Genomic DNA, 24,075 nt, shown 5'->3' with positions numbered 1-24,075 from the left:
CGTGAAAATATGACTTTGGTAGAGGTTGTGTTAGTGGTATTATAACATTAACCTACAAAACCACTCATTAAAACCCGATTAATCTTCTTTGTGACCTTTGATAATCGAGGTTTAAAGGGCTGAAAGTGAGAGAAGGACCCTTAGTGATAGCCGCATAGGCCTACCAAAATCTGAGAGGGAGGAAGAGGAGGAGGAGGCCTATTTTAACAGCTCCTACTAATACCAGAATAAAGAACTCAACCATAGAGATAAAATAACGAACTAGAGAGCCATTTTTGCTTGATGAAACAGTAATTACACACACAGAAACACACTGACAGACTGGGAGGAGTTTCTGCCTCACCAACGGCACCTCCTGTCGTGTCTTTCTATCTATTAATAAAAAAAAATGTAATGGTTCATAAACTTATCTATCTATCTATATCTTATCTATTTATCCCTCCCGACAAGATCAAGGGCTAGGTTCCTTTGGTTTTATTATTTTTATTATTATTAGCAGAAGCAAGTTTATTGGAGTAAGAGTTGCCAGGTCTCGCTAGTGCAGTACTTTATTAGTGTCAAATAAAACTACACCACTTGTATTTTTTGTGCTAAAGATGTTTTTTTATGTTAAGCTGCCAAATGATTGCTTTATTTTTAAGTGCCAACCTGTCATTTCCTGGCGCCAGTGTAGGAAATGACAGCTTAGCACCTCCAATGTTTGTGGTGCTCAAAAAAGTGATGTAATACTGAAAAGAAACGTGTGAATAAGTTAAACAGAAAAGAGGAACGCAAGGAGGAGGACCTAAGAAGCGATACAAAGCGTCACAGGTCAAAAAGAAGAAGAAGAAGCCGTGTGGTTCAAACATGGTGGTCTTCTGTGGTGGATTTAAGCAAGTACGGGACAGGACAGCCACACACCAATACACGGAAAGGTACAGTAAAGCCTCCTCTCTATATTAAACCAGGGAAGTATCGTGATATTAGCAATTACGGGGCAGGGCAGGGCAAATATAGATAGGCCCTCCTCCTCCTCCCTTTCTCAAACAATGTCTTCTGTGGTGGGAATAAGCAAGTATGTACCATGACAATACACACTAATACACGGAAAGGTACAGTAAAGCCTCCTCTCTATATTAAACCAGGGAAGTATCATGGTATTAGCAATTACGGGGCAGGGCAGGGCAAATATAGATAGGCCCTCCTCCTCCTCCTCCTCCCTTTCTCAAACAATGTCTTCTGTGGTGGAAATATGCAAGTATGTACCATGACAATACACACTAATACACGGAAAGGTACAGTAAGGCCTCCTCTTTATATTAAGCCATTAAACTATTGTGGATATATAGATATAGGCCTCTTCCTCCTCCTCCTCCCTTTCTCAAACAATGTCGTATGTGGTGGGAATGAGCAAATATGGGTTAGTTTTTCTCTCTTTGACAAACAAGCAATTATATAGTGTGGTCTTGGGTGTAATAAGTTATGGGGCAGAGCAGGGCAGCCACACATATAAGTAGGTTCCCATTTCCAACACATACCAATACACGGAAAGATACAGTAAGTTCTCCTCTCTTTTACAAACAAGCAATTATATCGTGTGGTCTTGGTTTTAAGAAGTTATGGGGCAGAGCAGGGCAGCCACATATATAAGTAGGTCCTCCTTTTCCATTTCCAACTCATACCAATACACAGAAAGTTACATGAAGTCCTCTGCCCTGTATCAAACAAGGAAACTATTCTGGTCTAAGCAGTTATGGGGCAGGGCAGGGCAGGGCAACCACACATATTAGTAGGTCCTCCTTTTCCATTTCCAACTCATACCAATACACAGAAAGGTAAAGTAATTCCTCTTCCCTTTATCAAACAACGAAACTATTGTGGTCTAAGCAGTTATGGGGCAGGGCAGGGCAGGGCAACCACACACAAATAGATAGGTCCTCCTTTTCCATTTCCAACACATACCAATACACAGAAAGGTACATCAAGTTCTCTTCCCTTTATCAAACAAGGAAACTATTGTGGTCTAAGCAGTTATGGGGCAGGGCAAACACATGAACAAGTCCTCGCCCTTTTCACAAACAATACAACTATATATATTTACTGGGGGTGTCCTTGGGTGCAAACAGTTATATAAGACGGGGAAAACACTCACCAGCACACACACACACACACACACACACAGACACAGACTGGTCCACGTCCTCCTTCTATGGTGGTGCAGACAGACAAAATAGTTATGGGCAGGGAGAGGAGAGGCCTTGGTTACAATCTCCCCTCCTCCTCCTCCTCTTCCTCCTTCTTCTCCTTCTCCTCCTCCTCCTCCTTCTTCTCCTTCTCCTCCTCCTCCTCCTCCTCCCTTTAACAGCCATTCAATATTACACCCCTAAACTACCATAACGCCTCTTAATTACTCTTCCAACCACTTCTAGCCTACCTAACTCCACCCAATCTTGTTGCTCGTCCATACTAAGCTAATAAATGATAGGGAAATGGGTAACAGGCTATGGTTGGTGCGTTATCATAGCCGGTTTCGTGGACGGATTATTTAGGCAACAATACTATCATAATTATAAGGCCAATGGTCATTTCAGTCACCCCAAAACAAACTAATTTTCCCTATCACCCCTGGAAGGTAAGATAATTGAATTTTAATGAGGGAAAAGGGTAATTACAGGTATATATTTCAGTCTCAGGCTCACGTACGATCATAATAATTATAGAGCTAAAAATCACTCAGTCACTCAAACTCAACCTAATTTTCCTTACCACCCTTGGAAGGTAAGATAATTGAGTTTTAATGAGGGTGAAACAGGTAATTACAGGTATATTTCAATCTCAGGCTCACGTACGATCATAATTATAAAGCTAAAAGTCATTCACTCACCCAAAAACACAACCTAATTTACCTTACCACCACTGGAAGGTAAGATAATTGAATTTTAATGAGGGAAAAGGGTAATTACAGGTATATATTTCAGTCTTAGGCTCACGTACGATCATAATTATAAAGCTAAAAATCACTCAGTCACCCCCAAACACAACCTAATTTACCTTGCCACCCCTGGAAGGTAAGATAATTGAGTTTTAATGAGGGTGAAACAGGTAATTACAGGTATATTTCAATCTCAGGCTCACGTACGATCATAATTATTAAGTTAAAAGTCACTCAGTCACCCCCAAAAACAACCTAATTTACCTTATCACCCCTGGAAGGTAAGATAATTGAGTTTTAATGAGGGTGAAACAGGTAATTACAGGTATATTTCAATCTCAGGCTCACGTACGATCATAATTATAAAGGTAAAAATCACTCAGTTACCCCAAAACACAACCTAATTTACCTTACCACCCCTGGAAGGTAAGATAATTGAGTTTTAATGAGGGTGAAACAGGTAATTACAGGTATATTTCAATCTCAGGCTCACTTACGATCATAATTATAAAGCTAAAAGTCACTCAGTCACCCCAAAACACAACCTAATTTACGTTGCCACCCCTGGAAGGTAAGATAATTGAGTTTTAATGAGGGTGAAACAGGTAATTACAGGTATATTTCAGTCTCAGGCTCACGTACGATCATAATTATAAAGCTAAAAATCACTCAGTCACCCCAAAACACAACCTAATTTACGTTACCACCCCTGGAAGGTAAGATAATTGAGTTTTAATGAGGGTGAAACAGGTAATTGCAGGTATATTTCAGTCTTAGGCTCACGTACGATCATAATTATAAAGGTAAAAATCACTCAGTCACCCCCAAACACAACCTAATTTACCTTGCCACCCCTGGAAGGTAAGATAATTGAGTTTTAATGAGGGTGAAACAGGTAATTGCAGGTATATTTCAGTCTTAGGCTCACGTACGATCATAATTATAAAGGTAAAAATCACTCAGTCACCCCCAAACACAACCTAATTTACCTTGCCACCCCTGGAAGGTAAGATAATTGAGTTTTAATGAAGGGAAAAGGGTAATTACAGGTATATTTCAGTCTCAGGCTCACGTACGATCATAATTATAAAGCTAAAAGTCACTCAGTCACCCCAAAACACAACCTAATTTACGTTACCACCACTGGAAGGTAAGATAATTGAGTTTTAATGAGGGTGAAACAGGTAATTACAGGTATATTTCAATCTCAGGCTCACCTCCCTCCCTTTTCCCTACCATGAATGAGCTATATTTCAAGAGCTAACAATCATAGGAAAAGATAAATGGTCTTCCAGTCATCGCTATATGTCTGGTTAATATAAATGCGATGATTGTTGTGTTATGTAGTCATCGCTATATGTCTGGTTAAAATTAGTGCTATGATCGTTGTTATGTAGTCATCGCTATATGTTTGGTTAATATTAATGCTATGATTGTTCTGCAGTCATCGCTATATGTCTGGTTAAAATTAGTGCTATGATCGTTGTGTTATATAGTCATCGCTATCTACCTGGTTAATGTTAATGCTATGATTGTTATGTGGTAGTTGAGTTGAATTTCGCGGGGTCTTGCGGGGCCGGGCGGCGGGCAGGCAGCGACAAGCGGGGAGCGTTGCCAAATTATCGTACACACCGTATTACATTTTCGTAGTTTCTGACTGATATCTATAGCAAAAACAAACAAACAAACATCAATAAATAACAGTTTTAACGCCAACTTTAATATTCTTTCGTTATTTGTGTAGGAAGAGAGTTTGAGGCTTAAAAATTATAAATACAATGTGGTGAATACGATAATCTGGCAACGCTGCAAGTAGGGAGGGGCCGGACAGTCAGCGAGGGGAATGCAATAGCTCGTGTTATATAGAGAGTAAAGACAAATAGTGTAGCGCCATTGAAGAGCCAAGTGTGTGAATAACCATTAGAGAGGATCAAAAGGAGGAGGAGGACATAGAAGGCGATACAAAGTTAAGAAGAGGAAAAAGCAGCGTAGGGTCGGGGGTCAGCGACGGTGCGTACCCTGCCGGCATGACGCGGACCTTTAATTAAACCCAAGCATCTCATTCATTAATTAAACCCAAGCATCTCATTCATTAATTAAACCCAAGCCTCTCATTCATTAATTAAACCCGAGTACCTCATTCATTAATTAAACCCAAGCATCTCATTAATTAAACCCAAGCATCTCATTCATTAATTAAACCCAAGCATCTCATTCATTAATTAAACCCGAGTACCTCATTCAATAATTAAACCCAAGCATCTCATTCATTAATTAAACCCGAGCATCTCATTCATTAATTAAACCCAAGCATCTCATTCATTAATTAAACCCAAGCATCTCATTCATTAATTAAACCCGAGCATCTCATTCATTAATTAAACCCAAGCATCTCATTCATTAATTAAACCCAAGCATCTCATTCATTAATTAAACCCAAGCCTCTCATTCATTAATTAAACCCGAGTACCTCATTCATTAATTAAACCCAAGCCTCTCATTCATTAATTAAACCCGAGTACCTCATTCAATAATTAAACCCAAGCATCTCATTAATTAAACCCAAGCATCTCATTCATTAATTAAACCCGAGCATCTCATTCATTAATTAAACCCAAGCATCTCATTCATTAATTAAACCCAAGCATCTCATTCATTAATTAAACCCAAGCATCTCATTCATTAATTAAACCCAAGCATCTCATTCATTAATTAAACCCAAGCATCTCATTCATTAATTAAACCCAAGCATCTCATTCATTAATTAAACCCAAGCATCTCATTCATTAATTAAACCCAAGCATCTCATTCATTAATTAAACCCAAGCATCTCATTCATTAATTAAACCCAAGCATCTCATTCATTAATTAAACCCGAGCATCTCATTCATTAATTAAACCCGAGTACCTCATTCATTAATTAAACCCAAGCATCTCATTCATTAATTAAACCCGAGCATCTCATTCATTAATTAAACCCGAGTACCTCATTAATTAATTAAACCCAAGCATCTCATTCATTAATTAAACCCGAGCATCTCATTCATTAATTAAACCCGAGCACCTCATTCATTAATTAAACCCGAGTACCTCATTCATTAATTAAACCCAAGCATCTCATTCATTAATTAAACCCGAGTACCTCATTCATTAATTAAACCCAAGCATCTCATTCATTAATTAAACCCGAGTACCTCATTCATTAATAATTTTAAACCCAAGCATCTCATTCATTAATTAAACCCGAGCACCTCATTCATTAATTAAACCCGAGTACCTCATTCATTAATTAAACCCAAGCATCTCATTCATTAATTAAACCCGAGTACCTCATTCATTAATTAAACCCAAGCATCTCATTCATTAATTAAACCCAAGCATCTCATTCATTAATTAAACCCAAGCATTTCATTCATTAATTAAACCCAAGCATCTCATTCATTAATTAAACCCAAGCATTTCATTCATTAATTAAACCCAAGCATTTCATTCATTAATTAAACCCAAGCATTTCATTCATTAATTAAACCCAAGCATTTCATTCATTAATTAAACCCAAGCATTTCATTCATTAATTAAACCCAAGCATTTCATTCATTAATTAAACCCAAGCATCTCATTCATTAATTAAACCCAAGCATTTCATTCATTAATTAAACCCGAGTACCTCATTCATTAATTAAACCCGAGCATCTCATTCATTAATTAAACCCAAGCATTTCATTCATTAATTAAACCCGAGTACCTCATTCATTAATTAAACCCAAGCATCTCATTCATTAATTAAACCCAAGCATTTCATTCATTAATTAAACCCAAGCATCTCATTCATTAATTAAACCCGAGCATCTCATTCATTCGAAGCCGCTCTTTAAAACCTCAGCGGCCCCGTCCTTTTAAACTTAACGGGGCCTGCCCACACTCATTTGACAAGGCTTTCGGGGTAGTTTGACCCTACTCACACTTATTTGGCAAGGCTGTCGTATAGTTTTGAGCATTTCCAGGGGTAGTTTGTCCCTACTCACACACACACATTTGACAAGGTTTTCGTGGGAGTTTCGAGCGTTTCCTGGGGTAGTTTGTTCCTTTCTCACGCATTTGACAAGGTCTTCGTGGGAGTTTTGAGCGTTTCCAGGGGTAGTTTGTCCCTACTCACACGCATTTGACAAGGTTTTCGTGGGAGTTTTGAGCGTTTCCAGGGGTAGTTTGTCCCTACTCACACGCATTTGACAAGGTTTTCGTGGGAGTTTTGAGCGTTTCCAGGGGTAGTTTGTTCCTTTCTCACGCATTTGACAAGGTTTTCGTGGGGGTTCTGAGCGTTTCCAGGGGTAGTTTGTTCCTTTCTCACGCATTTGACAAGGTTTTCGTGGGAGTTTTGAGCGTTTCCAGGGGTAGTTTGTTCCTTTCTCACGCATTTGACAAGGTTTTCGTGGGAGTTTCGAGCGTTTCCAGGGGTAGTTTGTTCCTTTCTCACGCATTTGATAAGGTTTTCGTGGGAGTTTTGAGCGTTTCCAGGGGTAGTTTGTTCCTTTCTCACGCATTTGACAAGGTTTTCGTGGGAGTTTCGAGCGTTTCCAGGGGTAGTTTGTTCCTTTCTCACGCATTTGACAAGGTTTTCGTGGGAGTTCTGAGCGTTTCCAGGGGTAGTTTGTCCCTACTCACACGCATTTGACAAGGTTTTCGTGGGAGTTTTGAGCGTTTCCAGGGGTAGTTTGTTCCTTTCTCACGCATTTGACAAGGTTTTCGTGAGAGTTCTGAGCGTTTCCAGGGGTAGTTTGTCCCTACTCACACGCATTTGACAAGGTTTTCGTGAGAGTTTTGAGCGTTTCCTGGGGTAGTTTGTCCCTACTCACACGCATTTGACAAGGTTTTCGTGAGAGTTCTGAGCGTTTCCAGGGGTAGTTTGTCCCTACTCACACGCATTTGACAAGGTTTTCGTGGGAGTTTTGAGCGTTTCCAGGGGTAGTTTGTCCCTACTCACACGCATTTGACAAGGTTTTCGTGGGAGTTTTGAGCGTTTCCAGGGGTAGTTTGTCCCTACTCACACGCATTTGACAAGGTTTTCGTGGGAGTTTTGAGCGATTCCTGGGGTAGTTTGTTCCTTTCTCACGCATTTGACAAGGTTTTCGTGGGGGTTCTGAGCGTTTCCAGGGGTAGTGTGACCCTTTCTCTGTAGCATGTGCTGTACCTACTTGAAAAACTTTAAATACCTTTGGAGTTATGATAGGCCGAAGCGTCTGGGATTCGACTCAGAAACGTGTAGGCCGTGTGGACTGTGCCGCCTCCTAATAACCATGTGTATTTAATTGTAGATGTCCTAAGGTGTAGTCTCCATAAATCCGCCTCTATCTTGAATCGTCTCTTATTCCATCTTCCAACGGTTCAGCTTTTCATTTTACCTATAGACTTCTTCCAACGATTTATCTTCCTCAATAAATACTACTTCCAGCGATTTAGTTTCCTTTAATCTCATCTCCAAGCATCTTTTATCTCATCTTGCCTTTTGCTTCAGAGTTTACAAGTAAGCGATCATTAGTCTTCGTAAATCAACCAATCTTACCAACTCAAAAACTACACAATCTGACGAACATAACTTAAAGCATTATATTCAGACCATTCCCCCAAAGTATCTTAAAGCCCACACTTAACCCCCAAAACCATCACTAAACATTTAACCTGGTTGCAGCGACGGGCCAAATTTGTGGCTTTACAGTGTACCAGCGATGGACTAAATTTCTGCCATGATATAAACCTTTAACCTAACCTAAGAAACATGACCCCCGCAGATACCGGGTTAAGTCACAGGCTCAGATCAAAGGCATCGTTAACGAGTCACTTTATTAACGAGTGTACAGATGCTTTGAGAATTAACAAGTGTATGTATTAACGACGCATTGGGATGGTGTGACCGTGGTCCTCGTAGACGGGGATCTTTGTGGTGGTGTCGCCCGTAGCGAGCGGGATGCTGGTAGTGGTGTCGTCCGTAGCGAGGCACATACTTGGGTCCACTAACACTAGAAATGAAACGAATGATTAAGAAACTTTAGGAATCGATTAAGTACCGAGGTAATAAAGCCTTATATATTACTTTATGCTTATATCATTCAGTTTAAATAGGGTATAATTAAGAAATCTAGTTTATTAATTAATCACATTGAGCATTGAAGCACTGACCTGATGCTTATATCATTCAGTTTAAATAGGGTATAATTAAGAAATCTAGTTTATTAATTAATCACATTCAGCATTGAAGCACTGACCTGGGGTGACCAGGTTGTCTTCGTAACGCTGCACGGTGATGTTCCTGTAGCTCTTGAGCACCTCTATGACGAAGGCGGGCAGGGAGACATTGAAATTCACATCACGTTGGGACACCAGGCAGAGGTCTGCCACACAGGGGGCTGGACAAGGGGGGAAAAAAAATGTAGTGGTCATAAAAGATAATTGTGAAGCGCTGAATAGTTTATACAACGTAAGAAAAGCGCAGGGAAGTTACTCGATTGAATAGGAATTCAAAGAAAGTTTTATAGCAGGGAGAAAACTCCCTATTTGATAGATTATGAGGACAATGGACACATGCGGGCATGTACTCACCGAGGTAGTAGTCGACAATCCTGGGCTGCTGGGGGAACAACCGGGTGAGGAAGTCCATGCAGGCGCGTTGGAAGTCTTTTAGGGCTTCGGGTGGAAGGAGGCACTTGTCACCCTGAAGAACGGAAATAGAAGTGGAAATAGTTAGTTTCAGACATTCACGTTAATCTTTAAGGAATAGCAAAATAACTTAATTCCATGTCATTAAGGAGATTGGAGTACGAGCTAAGGGGTGGAAATTTGAAGCTTAATTCACTGGTTTTTATACAACAGCACAAGTTACTAATGCTCACCGTGGTACCGTTACACATGGAGGTGGTGATCATGGGGTCATTGCAAGGGGCGATGCGCTGGTCTGGAGCCTGTGGAATATAAAGACATCAATACGGGACAATACTCAAGGAACAAAATCAAAGTGACAATTATAAGACTATTGTAGTATCGAAAGACTCCTTACCTGCCAGTGCATGTCGGGGAAGTTGACGGGGAATGGCTCGAGGGGAAGGATCTGTCCCGTGGCGGCGGTGAAGTCATCCGTGGCGTTGTAGTTGAAGTGGCCGCAGATACCGTCCACATCGCCGGAGAGTTCGCGGGGGATCCAGATGTCCATGTGCAGCGGGCAGTACCGGAGCTGGGAAGGGGGTGAAGAATGGCAGGCTTTCAGGAGGAGTCACCAAGATTAGGCTACTGACATCCCCGGCATAGAGGACCACTGGGTAATTATTTGGGGCCGCCTCAGTTTGTACTCCTGCTGTAGTATTAGTCAGATACTCCAGTTATTGTATTATTAGCAAAGACTGCAGATATAACTATCATGGGGGCAGTACCTAGATCTATATGGAACGTAAACTTAGAAGATTATATAAGTATTATAAAAGGCCACACAAGAAAGGGTTATTAGGCTAGCAACATCGAAACCTAGCAACCAACATCTATCCAGCAATCATGTATGGGGTTACTTTACACTGGATTAAGTAACTGGATTAGATTCACGTGTAACAACTGTACCGTAACCATTCAGAGGATTTAAGGGCTTTATATTGGATTATGGTAGTGACGCACAAGACTAAGTATAACAGCTGTACCGTGATAAGAGTATGGCCCAGAAGTACAAGACAGTCCTTCTGCCAGAACGCGAGCACGTTATGCCTGCCGGCGGAGGAATACACCACGTGGGCGCCGGTGCGGGGGACGGTCATGGACTCTCCGTTGATATCGATCTGGAAGTAAAGGCGATTAAACTACACGAAGTGAATGCAGATTAATTTAAAACCGAAGGGAAAGCAGCTTAAGTTGCTGGCACGTGAAGGGACAGACTGCCTAAAATGTGGATTGAATAAGATAAAGAAACAAATCTAATGTGGATTGAATAAGATAAAGAAACAAATCAAAAAGGTAAAGCCGATTAACTGCCCGAAACATTAACTAAATGTAATTACTGAGGCTAATTAACTTATTCTTCACCTTTCACTAGTCTGGTAGAACCAAGCGCCTGTTCGTAATCTCAGGGATTAGTCATCACCTGTTCGCTGACTTGGTTGTCGGCGTCGCGGGTCACGTTGATAATGGTGTGAGGGTCGTTGTGGAAGGTGACGCTGCCGAAGACGGTGGCGCAGGGACCCACGCGCGTCATCTCCGCGAAGACTGCGGCGGAGGAAGTGTTGTCCACGGCGGCGAGCGTGACGAGGGTGTAGTTGCAGAAGCCGTGCCAGTCGTAACGGAAGCCGTCCAGCGTCGTGATGTGACTGTACCCGTAGATTTCACAGCGGCCGCCTGGGAAGATAGTTTACGAGCAGAGGAAGTCTTAAAAACATGAATAAATACTCACCGACCGCTAAACGACCGTTGATGAAGTGTGCACTAGAACGAACAATATAAAGAGCTTACAACAGGGGTCGATGAAGTTCTCCGGGATCCAGGAGCCGTTGGTGCAGGTCACGGGGATGCAGTGCGGGGCCCGGAAAGAGGGAGGGTACATAATGTTATCGCCGTCCAGACAACCTGCAATAGGCAAACATTGCTACATGAAGCTTCACCAACGCTCGGCTCATGCTGCTCCCTCCATGAAAAGCCTACAAGGTATATGTACGATAATATAAAACAAGGTCATGTAAGTCGATATGCGATAAGTCAAAGTTTCAAGGAATATAAAACCTTAATTCCCCTGCCAGAAGGAGTACTTACATCCAGTGTCGTTGATCTCGCCCGTCATCTCCTCCACGACCGTCCCTGCCTGGCACACCAAGGACATGCACTTCTCGGGCACGCTCATGGCCACCTCGCCGTCCGCCACCGTGCCTTGGCCGAACATACAAGACTTTCGGGGTTCGATGTCTGGGGGGAAAACACTAAATTACCGACGGCAAGAAAAGGAAGACTGGGAATTAAGTAACGTATAGAGCAGATGGGGGTCGTTGTTGAACTCTGAAGTTAAAATTTATAGTAACCGATATGAAAGGGAGGACATTAAATCGCATCTATAGCAGGTAACAAATCAGAGTACAGGTGCTATTGGTCCTCAACTCACGCCTGCACTCTGCCACCACCACCAACGCCGCGAGAACCCAAAGCATCTTCATCCCGCACTGCATTTTCACGAGACACCTTCAAAATAAAGAACATTTAACTCACATCTCATTACCCAAACCTCTAACACGGTACCCAAACCTCACATGTGGAACCCAAACTCCTACCATCACATCTTTTTATACTCAACCCTATAGCAAAGTCCCTCAAAGTATTTTCAACCCACCACACGAGTAACCTCACTCCAACCTCTTCTGGATGTACACTAACCTCAGCCTTTCCACCTCTCCCTGATATGACCTCTGTCGGCACCTTAACCCACTAGCTAATTGACCTATACCACCCTGCCTTCCCTCCCTTCCCCTTCCTTCCCTCCTTCTCCCTTCCTCCCTTTCTCCTTCCTTTGATTCTCTCGTTTAAGGATTTCCGAATCGCCCCTCATTTAGCTTCACAATTAGGTTCGAAGATGAGGTGAATTAGGCGGGTTCCCACTGTTCAGTTTTCACGGATCCGTCGACTGTTAGTGACGTCATCAGCGGAGCACGGGCCCCGCGCGGAGCCCGTCCGGAGATGAACTCAAGTTAACTTTTGGACCCGGGGTAAGGGAGGTGGTGGTGCCAGTCCAGTGATGTTGAATATTCTACATATCATAAAAATATGAAATAGAAGTACTTAGCTACAAAATAACATCTACAAGAAGTCGTTGTGGTTAATGCTGTCCATATGTTTGTCAACAAGTATGAGCGATGGACTGACTGAGTGGATCATCCGTGCCGAGCGGCCGGTTTCGCTGACGTCATTTTGACGTCATTAACGTCAACAGATCCAACAAAACGGAATAGTGTGAACCCCGCCTTAGTGTCAGATTCCAAAGGCCTCCGTTCGGTAAGATGCATTCAAGTCCTCATTCGGTTATTCTATTCTAATACCATTCGATTCCCTTCCCTTCCCTTCCTTTCCCTTCCTTTCCCTTCCCATCCCATCCCATCCCATCCCATGCCATCCCATCACATCCCATCCCATGCCATCCCATCCCATCCCATCCCATCCCATCCCATGCCATCCCATCCCATCCCATCCATCCCATCCCATTCCATTCCATCCCATTCCATCCCATCCCATCCCTTCCCATTCCATCCCATCCCATCCCATCCCATCCCATTCCATTCCATCCCATCCCATCCCATCCCAACCCATTCCATTCCATCCCATTCCATCCCATCCCATCCCATCCCATCCCATCCCATCCCATGCCATCCCATCCCATCCCATCCCATGCCATCCCATCACATCAGGGGTGTGGAATCGGTGTTAAAATTTTCCGACTCCGAATCCGGGAAATGTTAAAGTTGCGACTCCGACTCCGACTCCGACCCCCACGCCCCTCCCCCTGTACTGAAAACTTTTTTTTTTTTTTTTTTTTTTTTTAAGATGCTGCCTGTAGCGCTGGTAGATTCTTTTGAGGTCTTTTCTTACCTATTTTTACATCCAAATTACGTGTATTCTATATAGACAACATCCTGATAATGTAAAAGAAAAAAACTTCACAACTATATTACACGAGAAATGATACGTTAAGGAGTCTGAGTCGGGGGTATTTTTACCGACTCCGACTCCGACCAAAAGTAGCCGATTCCACCGACTCCACACCCCTGCTTCCCATGCCATCCCTTCCCATGCCATCCCTTCCCATGCCATCCTTACCGTACCTTTCCTTAACACAGTACTAGGAACACCAACATACAAGTGACATAATCTTAATTGGCTCTGTCCAGGTGTGTTACGTGACGCTACAGGTTACCGGCCAAGGTGCATAAGAGGCCCCGCAGTAACCCGTTTTGAGCATTTCCAGGGGTAGTCTGACCCTTCCTCTGTAGCATGTGCTTGAAAAACTAATACCTTTGGAGTTGATATGAGAGGCTGAAGCGTCCGAGATTATTGACTCAGCCTCAGGAAACGTGTGAGATTATTGACTCAGCCTCAGGAAACGTGTGAGATTCCTGACTCAGCCTCAGGAGATGGAAATATGTATGCAGTGTGGACTTAACCGCCTCACTATATCCTTGTGTATTTGTAAGTGTTGTAAAGGCCCGTCCAGACGAGGGGCAGTTACCCGCCGTGCAAACACTGTTACCATATCATACTAGGCAGCGGGATGACGTCATAAGCACAGAAACGAAGGAAACACATCTGGCAACAAACAGTGCTTCCAGATGTTGCCGTGTGCCAGTCTCAACTCCGTTCACCGGGCAAAGACTGGCGGGCAAACTTGTGTCCACACTAGGGGCAGTTGCCCGCCGCTCACTGCCCGTTGATCGTATATTCCTCGCCTGTTTAGCAGGGTTAGCAGGTCGAACAGGAGGAGGGTTTTTGCCACTACCAGGCGCACATAGACCGGGCACTCCAGGGCAGGCAGCGGCCGATAGCACAACCTGACTGAGAGCAGGACAAAATGGGCTACAGCAAGGGTTCTGTCTACATAGGTCAATTCATTGCACGGTGGCTTCCCTTGACCACACCTGTTCTTTGCCACATGGGACAGACATGTTCTCCCGTCAAGTGTATAGTGGAAATCTGAAACCGACTTCAAGGGAGTTCCGCAGGTTAACTTCGTGTCTCGCGACATGCTCTTTATACCAACCATCACACCAGCAGGCACTTGATTTGCCCGTAGTTTTCCCGCTTATAAAGCAGTGTCCACACTATCGAACATGCTCGACGGGCAAACAGTGATACCAGATCCCGTTCCAATACATAAGCAAGGAGGGTGAGTGGCAGGCGCGAAGGTGACGTCAGAAGCGAGGAGACTGCGGGCAAACGAGCGGGCAACTGTCTGAGTGAGTTTGAAGGAAACACCAGAAACTGTTTCGACTGGTATGTTGCGAAACACTAAACGTTTCCTCGGAATTAAGTAGGAATCTATCTCACATTCAAAGTGTTATGTGCATATCAGCATGTCTGGCGGTCCTTCTACAAGTGTACCTGAAGGAGGAAACTTTCAGTGGTCCAGGCAAGATACAGCATGGATAATTGAAATGTACCGTCAAAAACCTTGCTTGTGGAACATAAAAAGCGCTGATTATAAGGACACCACACACGCCTCTGAGCTCTGGCTTGTTTTTGCTTTTTCATACACACGCCAAGAATTATCCCACACAAGGCTATTTTCTTCCTCTCGACGGTGTTCGGCATGGTGAGACAGGTCCCACACCCCACTCTTCAGCAGGGTCAGAGTGAAACTGAACCATGAACCTGTATTTGACACCACTCATCAGTTTACAACTTTGCATGCCAGTCTTTGCCCGGTGAAGGAGTAGATAGTGGGCTAAACTACATCTGGTAGCACTGTTACCAGATCCCTGCCTGTGGTTTTCCCGCTTCTGACGTCATCAACCCTCATTCTCACTACCTATTGTGATCTGGTATCACTGTTTCCCCGTCGAGCATGCTCGATAGTGTGGACACTGCTTAAGGTCATCAGTTCTTCGCTCCCACCATCAAAACACTTTAAGCAGTATGATATCTGGCAACTGTTTGCACGGCGGGCAACTGCCCCTCGTCTGGACGGGGCTTAAGGGTGTGTAGCTATGTGTACGTGTATTTGTTCTAAGATGTGTAGTCTCTATAGATCTCCCTTTATCTCTAATCTTCTGAAGTCTCATCGTTATTGCCTCGTCCAACCGTTCAGCTTTCCCTCTTACCTATACTTTTTCTTCCAACGATTTATCTTGCTTTCATCTCATGCGAGGAAATATCTATCTTTAAACTCATCTCCTTGCATCTCCTTTTCCTTAGGAGTTTAAGTAGGCGCTCACTGCACTGGCCACCTGAATACAATTGCAGTCTTCCTAAATATATCAACCAGTTAGTGATTATCTTATAAACTACATCACCTGACAAACTTTAGACCCATGACTTAAGAGGGTAATTTACTCAAACCATTCCCCCAAATTACCTCATAGCCCACACTAACCCCCCCAAACCACCACTTCAACATTTAAGTCAAACAGGCTCAGAGCAAAGGCACAAGTAAATGAGTCTCTTTTAAACGAGTGTACAGATGCTTTGAGAATTAACAAGTATATTAACGACGCGCGTTACGAATCAACGAACCAGGTCATGATCATGGTGCGGGCGAGATCCTTTGATGGGGACCTTGGTGGGCATCTTTGTGGTAGTGTCGTCGTCGTCCGTAACGACCGGGATGCTGGTAGTGGTGATGTCGTCCGTAGCGAAGCACATACTTGGGTCCATTAACACTGGAAATAGAAATAATGATTAAGAAACCATAGGAATCTATTAGTAATAAGGTAAGAAAGCCTTCGTACATATTACTTTATTATGCTTTGTCAATCAGTTTAAGTAGGGTATAACTTCAGTGGATATCTAGTTCATCAACTCTTTACATCGAACATTGAAGCACTGACCTGGCGTGACCCGGTGGTCTTCGTAATGCTGCACGGTGATGTTCCTGTACATCTTGAGCACCTCGACGATGAAGGCGGACAGGGAGACCGTGAAGTTCACATCACGTTGGGACGCCAGGCAGAGGTCGGCCACGCAGGGGGCTGGACAAGGAACAAATATGTAGCGGTCATAAAAGTTAATGATTTGATTGTGAAGCGCCGAATAGTTTATACCGCGTAAGAAAAGCTCAGGGAAGTTACTGGATTGAACCAATCACGGATAACCAAGAAAGTTTCACAGCAGTGATACATGCCATATTTGATGGATTATGAAAATGGACACTGATGTACTCACCGAGGTAGTAGTCGACAACCCTGGGCTGCTGGGGGAACAACCGGGTGAGGGAGTCCATGCAAGCGCGTTGGAAGTCTTGCAGGGCTTCGCCTGAGAGGAGGCACTTGTCACCCTGAAGAACGGAAATAGAAGTTTTTAGGACCAGCAAAATCTATCCAAGATCCATAATTAAGGAAATAGAAGTACGAGCCAAGGGGTTAACATTTCCAGTTTAACATATCGGTTTTCATACACTAGCACAAGTTACTAATGATTAGTCTCACCGTGGTACCGTTACACATGGAGGTGGTGATCATGGGGTCATTGCAAGGGGCGATGCGCTGGTCTGGAGCCTGTGGAATATAAAGACATTAATACGGGACAATACTCGAGGAACAAAATCAAAGTGACAATTATAAGAAGACTATTGTATAGTCTCCGCCAGTTCTTCTCCCCCGCACAGTTGCTGTCCATTGACAGGGGCCTTGTCCGCCCTCGTATGGAGTATGCATCTTACGTGTGGGGGGGCTCCACTCACACAACTCTTTAACAGAGTGGAGTCTAAGGCTCTTCGTCTCATCAGCTCTCCTCCTCTTACTGATAGTCTTCGACCTCTTAAATTTCGCCGCCATGTTGCCTCTTTATCTTCTATGGATATTTTCATGCTGACTGCTCTTCTGAACTTGATAACTGCCTGCCTCCCTCCCTTCCGCGGCCTCGCCACACACTACTTGCTACTCAAGCTCATCGCTCATCCCTATGCTGTCCAAATCCCTTACGCAAGAGTTAACCAGCATTTTCACTTTCATCCCACACGCTGGTAAACTTTGGAACAATCTTCCTTCATCTGTATTTCCTCCTGCCTATGACGAACTCTTTCAAGAAGGGTAATCAGGACTAGTCTCCTCCCGAAATTGACCTATCTTTCGGCCACTCTAACTCTCTAGGAACAGAGAGTGGCGTTTTTTTTTTTTTATTTAAAATTTGTTAACTTTCCTTATGCCCTTGAACGGACTCCTCTGCTGAAAAAAAAAATCGAAAGACTCCTTACCCGCCAGTGCATGTCGGGGAAGTTGACGGGGAATGGCTCGAGGGGAAGGATCTGTCCCGTGGCGGCGGTGAAGTCATCCGTGGCGTTGTAGTTGAAGTGGCCGCAGATACCGTCCACATCGCCGGAGAGTTCGCGGGGGATCCAGATGTCCATGTGAAAGGGGCAGTACCGGAGCTGGGAACGGGGTAAATAATGGCAGGCCTTCAGAAGAAGTCACCAGGATTAGGCTACTTCGATATCCCCGGCATAGAGGACCAATGGGTAATGATTTGGGGCCGCCTCAGTTTGTACTCTTGCTGTAGTATTAGTCATAGATACTCCAGTTACTGTATTATTAGCATAGAAGATGTTCAGATACAAAATAAACAAAAAAACAAGTCAACTATCATAGGGGCAGTACTTAAGAGATGTAAGGGACGTAGACTTAGACGAGCAACATCGAAACCAGACAACCAACATCTATCCAGCAATCATGTATGGGGTTACTGTACACTGGATTATGTGACTGGATTACATCCACGTGTAACAACTGTACCGTAACCATTCAGAGGATTTAAGGGCTTTATATTGGATTATGGTAGTGACGCACAAGACTAAGTATAACAGCTGTACCGTGATAAGAGTATGGCCCAGAAGTACAAGACAGTCCTTCTGCCAGAACGCGAGCACGTTATGCCTGCCGGCGGAGGAATACACCACGTGGGCGCCGGTGCGGGGGACGGTCATGGACTCTCCGTTGATATCGATCTGGAAGTAAAGGCGATTAAACTACACGAAGTGAATGCAGATTAATTTAAAACCGAAGGGAAAGCAGCTTAAGTTGCTGGCACGTGAAGGGACAGACTGCCTAAAATGTGGATTGAATAAGATAAAGAAACAAATCTAATGTGGATTGAATAAGATAAAGAAACAAATCTAAAGGTAAAGCCGATTAACTGCCCGAAACATTAACTAAATGTAATTACTGAGGCTAATTAACTTATTCTTCACCTTTCACTAGTCTGGTAGAACCAAGCGCCTGTTCGTAATCTCAGGGATTAGTCATTTTACCTGTTCGCTGACTTTGTTGTTGGCGTCGCGGGTCAAGTTGATTATGGTGTGAGGGTCGTTGTGGAAGGTGACACTGTCGAAGACGGTGGCGCAGGGACCCACGCGCTTCATCTCTGCGAAGACTGCGGCGGAGGGTGCCCTGTCCGTGGCGGCGAGCGAGACGAGGGTGTAATTGCAGAAGCCGTGCCAGTCGTAGCGATAGCGGTCCAGTGTCGTGAAGTGACTGTACCCGTAGATTTCACAGTGGCCACCTGGGAAGAGAGTTTACGAGCAAAGGAAGTCTAAATACATGAAACAATACACACCGACCGCTAAACGACCGGAGATTAAGAGTGTACTAGAACGCACAATATAAGGATCTTACAACAGGGGTCGATGAAGTTCTCCGGGACCCAGGAGCCGTTGGTGCAGGTCACGGGGATGCAGTGCGGGGCCCGGAAGGAGGGAGGGTACATCATGTTATCGCCGTCCAGACAACCTGCAATAGGCAAACATTGCTACATGAAGCTTCACCTACGCTCGGCTCATGCTGCTCCCTCCATGGAAAGCCTAAAAGGTATATATACGATAATTGAAAGCTAGGTCATGTAGGTCTATATGCGATAAGTCAAAGTTTCAAGGAATATAAAGCCTTAATTCCCCTGCCAGAAGGAGTACTTACATCCAGTGTCGTTGATCTCGCCCGTCATCTTCTCCACGACCGTCCCTGCCTGGCACACCAAGGACATGCACTTCTCGGGCACGCTCATGGCCACCTCGCCGTCCGCCACCGTGGCTTTGCCGAACATACAAGACTTTTGGGGGTAGTTTTCTGGGGGGGAAAACACTAAATTACCCACGGCAGGAAAGGGAAGACGGGAAATTAAGTTACGTATAAAGCAATGGACCGTATTGGCTATACATGCAGCGCCACATACTCCGTAGCGCAGAGTGAAAGTTATAGACTAGAGTGCGTCCGAGGCTGTCTCAGGGATACACGGCCATGATGCCGCCGTCGCCCCAAGCCGATGACTGCACACACTTCATTCCTACCCGATTTCAGTTTTTCTCCATGTCAAATAGTAGAGTCAGGAAATCAGGTTGGAGTAAAGCGTGTGCAGTCGTTGACTTGGAGCGGTGGCAGCACAAAGGCCTTGTATCCTGGAGGCAGCCTCAGACGGACTCTAGTACATATAACTCGAGTTCTATGGAAAGCACTGCTTTGACAGTTCACCGAGTGGCCACGTGGGGCGCTGCCTGTATAGCCAATACGGTCCATTAACAAGTCTGAGTATAGGTGGTATTGGTCTTCAACTCACGCCCGCACTCTGCCAGCACCACCAACGCCGCGAGAACCCAAAGCATCTTCATCCCGCACTGCATTTTCACGAAGCACCTTTAAAACAAAGAACATGTTAAAAGATTCCCAGTACCCATAACCCCAATACAGAAAAAGTTTTAAGACTACCAATACCCATAACCACAACATAGAGAAAACACTAACACGGTACCCAAACCTCACATGTGGAACCCAAACTCCTACCATCACATCTTACAATATTCAACACTATAGCAAAGTCCCTCACAGTATTACCAGCCCACCACACGAGTAACCTTACCCCAACCTCTGATGGATGTACACTGACCTTCTGCTTTCCACCACTCCCCGATATGACCTCTACCGGCACCCTAACCCACTAGCTAATTGACCTATATCCCCCTTCCCTCCCTCCCTTCCCCTTCCTCCTTCCCCTTCCTTCCCTCTCCCTCCCTTCCTCCCTTTCTCCTTCCTTTGATTCTCTCGTTAAAGGAGTTCCGAATCGCCTCCTAATTAGCTTCACAATTAGGTTCGAAGAGGAGGCGAATTAGGATCAGATTCCACTGTTTGGTACGATGCATTCAAGTCCTCATTCGGTGATTATATTCTAATACCATTCGATTCCCTTCCCTTTCCCTTCCCTTCCCTTCCCATCCCATCCCCTCCTTTCCCTTCCCTTCCCATGCCATCCCATCCCTTCCTTTCCCTTCCCTTCCCATGCCATCCCATCCCCTCCTTTCCCTTCCCTTCCCATGCCATCCCATCCCATCCCTTCCCTTCCCTTCAGCATTGTTCAGAGGTAGTTAAAACTGCAAACAAATTGGTTGGCTTCATCGGACGAGTCTTTAATAATAAATCGGAAAAAGTAATATTAAAACTGTATAATTCGTTGGTTCGACCCCGTCTAGAGTACTGTGTACAGTTTTGGTCTCCCTATTACAGAAAAGACATAGAAAAGTTGGAACGGGTCCAACGAAGAGTAACAAAGATGATTCCTAGGTTGAGAAATTTGTCATATGAACAAAGGCTTAAAGAAGTAAATTTATTCAGCCTATCAAAACGAAGAATGCGAGGCGATCTAATAGAAGTGTTTAAAATGTTCAAAGGATTCAGTGATATTAATGCGGAAGATTACTTTACAATTGATCGATCAAATAGAACAAGAAGAAATCACAATTTGAAGATAAGTGGTAAAAGATTCTCGTCGCACGAAGCTAAACACTTCTTCTTCAATCGAGTTGTTAATGTTTGGAACTCTCTACCTTGTGATGTCGTTGATAGTACAACAGTTACGGCCTTCAAGAATAGATTAGACAAGTGTTTTGAATCCAACCAGCAACTAAGATATTACTCATTGTCGTAATAACGTAAAGTTCTTTCGAATACTGGTGTCCTTGTCCGCTTTTATTGCCCGGTTAGTGGTAGCAGTAATGGTAGTTCTTTCCTCTTTCCTACATAAATTCCATGCAGTTTTTCCATGCTGCATGGTTCTTTTTCCTTTCCTGCCAGCTTTGGCTGGAGGGATTGGGGGGTGGGGAGGAGCCTTCGCCTTTGCTGTCCTTCATCTTCCACCTTTGATTAGATAGTTAGTGTAGCTTGTCACAAACAACCTCGTAAGGACCAGCAGGTCTTCTGTTGTTTGTTCTTCCTTTGTGTTCCTTTGTGTTCCTTCCCTTCCCATGCCATCCCATCCCCTCCTTTCCCTTCCCTTCCCATGCCATCCCATCCCTTCCCTTCCCTTCCCTTCCCTTCCCATGCCATCCCATCCCTTCCCTTCCCTTCCCTTCCCATGCCATCCCATCCCTTCCCTTCCCTTCCCTTCCCTTCCCATGCCATGCCATCCCTTCCCTTCCCTTCCCATGCCAACCCATCCCTTCCTTTCCCTTCCCTTCCCATGCCATGCCATCCCTTCCCTTCCCTTTCCTTCCTTACCGTACTTCTCCTTAACACAGTACTAGGAACACCAACAAACAAGAGTGACAAAATCTTAGTTGACTCTGTCCAGGTGTGTTACGTGACGCTTCAGGTAACCGGGCAAGGTGCATAACAGGCCTCGAAGTAACCTGTTAATTAGGGTTTGGTGGCTAATGACTCGTAACGATGCTAATTGGGCTCGCTAACTACTGGGAGAGAGAGAGAGAGAGAGAGAGAGAGAGAGAGAGAGAGAGAGAGAGAGAGAGAGAGAGAGAGAGAGAGAGAGAGAGAGAGAGAGAGAGAGAGAGAGAGAGAGAGGGGGGGAGTGAGATAGATAGATATATAGATAGATAGATAGATAAAGAAATACTAACTTACTAGTATACTAACACTACTTACTCTGCTTACTTTACTATCCTTACTAACATTACTTATAAAAGAAAATGACTACAATCCCTGAAGCGTTGAAGTCGTAGGCAAGATGAAACATTCCTAATCCTCTTCCTTCTCCTCTTCTTCTTCTTTTTCTTCTTCTCCCTCCTCCTCCTCCTCCTCCTCCTCCTCCCAGAAAAATGGCAGATGTCCTTCAACACTGCCAAATGTAAAGTAATGCATATCGGATCCAGAAACAGCAACCACATATACCACATGGGTGGCGAACCACTACATGTTGTGCAAGAGGAAAGAGACCTCGGGGTCACCATCAGCAGTGACTTGAAACAAACAAAACACTGCAAGTCCGCCTGTAAGAAAGCCAATACAATGCTTGGGTTCATATCGAGGAACTTCGAATACAAGACGCCGGGAGTTATGTTATCCTTGTATAATTCGCTGGTAAGGCCCCACCTGGAATACGCCGTGCAATTCTGGTCTCCTAATTACAGGAAAGACATTGAATTACTTGAGAGAGTACAGCGCCGCGCCACGAAGATGATACCATCACTGAGGACGAAACCCTATGAAGAGCGACTCGAGCGACTCAACCTCTTCACGTTGGAAAAGAGACGCCTGCGGGGAGACATGATACAAGTCTTTAAGTACCTGAACAAGCTCAGCAACGTTGATCACTCCAAACTCTTCACGCTACAAACCAACCTGAGAACAAGAAACAACGGAAAAACAATTCAAGCAAAGCGATGCAATACCGACATCGGCAGGAGTTATTTCTCGAATAGAGTTGTTCGCCACTGGAACAGCCTTCCTGCAGAAGTGGTTAACGCAGAGACCATCAACTCCTTCAAGAAACGCATTGATCGCCACTTTGCTGCATCGGGAGTGAACTGAACGCTCCCAAGAGTAGGTACACAAGTGCTTTAATCCTTCCCTGCAAGCCACTCCTGTGGCAAACGGATTGATTGAATCACTGAACGCAGGCAGCCTAGTAATGAGCCAACAGGCTTTCTGCTGTCTGCTAGTCCATGTTTCCATGTTTCCATGTTTCCTCGTAATCAACATGTGTGGGAGGACTTGAGACACCTGAGCTCACCTTCCTCAGGTGTTTACGCTAAAGACATATTGCGTAACGTGTGTGTGTGTGTGTGTGTGTGTGTGTGTGTGTGTGTGTGTGTGTGTGGAATGGAAGTAAAGGATGGAGGAAGAGAGGGAGAGGATGAGGAAGAAGTATGAGGAGGAGGAGAAAGAAGAAGGAGGAGGAGGAGGAGGAGGACGCGAGTGGAAGCATCCATTTACTTGTTAATTTCCTCCTCCTCCTCCTCCTCCTCCTCCTCCTCCTCTTCCTCCTCCTCCTCTTTCTGTGTTTTAGTTTAATCTCGTTTTACTTCTTCTTCTTCTTCTTCTTCTTCTTCTTATTCTTATTCTTATTCTTATTATTATTATTATTATTATTATTATTATCATTATTATCATTATTATTATTATAGTGTTAGAAGCTCTTATATTCTTTTGAGTTAAATAAATTATATTGTATTCAACTGTCAGGGTTACGCTTGAGTACTGTTTATTATTGTTTTATTTGAATTGTTTTTTTATTTTTTT

The 24,075-nt window shown here is 44.1% G+C and overlaps 3 protein-coding genes across 9 annotated transcripts in view; all 3 read right to left on the bottom strand.

The window, feature by feature from the left end:
- Positions 1-2,261, bottom strand: part of LOC127004821 (polyphosphoinositide phosphatase-like) — a 28,459-nt gene extending 26,198 nt beyond the window's left edge. The window contains exon 1 of one of the 7 annotated variants that reach the window (XM_050872994.1): positions 2,138-2,261. The gene's annotated coding sequence lies outside the window, so the exon portion shown is untranslated. Of the gene's footprint in view, positions 1-95; positions 120-241; positions 364-2,137 lie in introns of those variants that run through there. The other 6 variants (XM_050873000.1, XM_050872996.1, XM_050872995.1 and 3 more) reach the window with 6 other exon arrangements.
- A 6,474-nt stretch (positions 2,262-8,735) lies between these two features.
- Positions 8,736-12,124, bottom strand: LOC127004825 (IgGFc-binding protein-like). Its single transcript, XM_050873004.1, has 10 exons — positions 12,030-12,124; positions 11,687-11,836; positions 11,390-11,503; positions 11,025-11,275; positions 10,588-10,722; positions 9,960-10,133; positions 9,796-9,864; positions 9,506-9,617; positions 9,172-9,312; positions 8,736-8,925 (listed from the first exon to the last, which is right to left on the bottom strand). Exons 1-10 carry the CDS (start codon positions 12,091-12,093, stop codon positions 8,795-8,797), a joined length of 1,341 nt encoding a protein of 446 aa, XP_050728961.1. The 5' UTR covers positions 12,094-12,124; the 3' UTR covers positions 8,736-8,794.
- Positions 12,125-16,058: 3,934 nt separating this feature from the next.
- LOC127004824 (IgGFc-binding protein-like) lies at positions 16,059-20,486 on the bottom strand. The gene is made up of 11 exons (XM_050873003.1): positions 20,468-20,486; positions 20,168-20,244; positions 19,531-19,680; positions 19,234-19,347; positions 18,870-19,120; positions 18,432-18,566; positions 17,820-17,993; positions 17,053-17,121; positions 16,790-16,901; positions 16,456-16,596; positions 16,059-16,287 (listed from the first exon to the last, which is right to left on the bottom strand). Exons 2-11 carry the CDS (start codon positions 20,229-20,231, stop codon positions 16,133-16,135), a joined length of 1,365 nt encoding a protein of 454 aa, XP_050728960.1. The 5' UTR covers positions 20,232-20,244; positions 20,468-20,486; the 3' UTR covers positions 16,059-16,132.
- Between the last annotated feature and the right edge of the window lie 3,589 nt (positions 20,487-24,075).

This window comes from Eriocheir sinensis, chromosome 29 (assembly GCF_024679095.1).
Source record: "Eriocheir sinensis breed Jianghai 21 chromosome 29, ASM2467909v1, whole genome shotgun sequence".
NCBI classification, from domain to species: Eukaryota; Metazoa; Arthropoda; class Malacostraca; order Decapoda; family Varunidae; genus Eriocheir; species Eriocheir sinensis.
This window is presented reverse-complemented; position numbering and strand designations above follow the sequence as displayed.

What these genes read in the sequence shown, in the direction of transcription:
- LOC127004825 (XM_050873004.1), bottom strand. Translation starts at nt 12,093, where the DNA reads ATGCAGTGCGGGATGAAGATGCTTTGGGTTCTCGCGGCGTTGGTGGTG. An exon ending in TGGGCCATACTCTTATCACG is followed by an intron (nt 10,134 to 10,587) that starts GTACAGCTGTTA and finishes CCCCCTTCCCAG; the next exon opens with CTCCGGTACTGCCCGCTGCA. An exon ending in GATTGTCGACTACTACCTCG is followed by an intron (nt 9,313 to 9,505) that starts GTGAGTACATGC and finishes CCCCTTGTCCAG; the next exon opens with CCCCCTGTGTGGCAGACCTC.
- LOC127004824 (XM_050873003.1), bottom strand. Translation starts at nt 20,231, where the DNA reads ATGCAGTGCGGGATGAAGATGCTTTGGGTTCTCGCGGCGTTGGTGGTG. An exon ending in GGTTGTCGACTACTACCTCG is followed by an intron (nt 16,597 to 16,789) that starts GTGAGTACATCA and finishes TTCCTTGTCCAG; the next exon opens with CCCCCTGCGTGGCCGACCTC. An exon ending in AGACCACCGGGTCACGCCAG is followed by an intron (nt 16,288 to 16,455) that starts GTCAGTGCTTCA and finishes TTCTATTTCCAG; the next exon opens with TGTTAATGGACCCAAGTATG.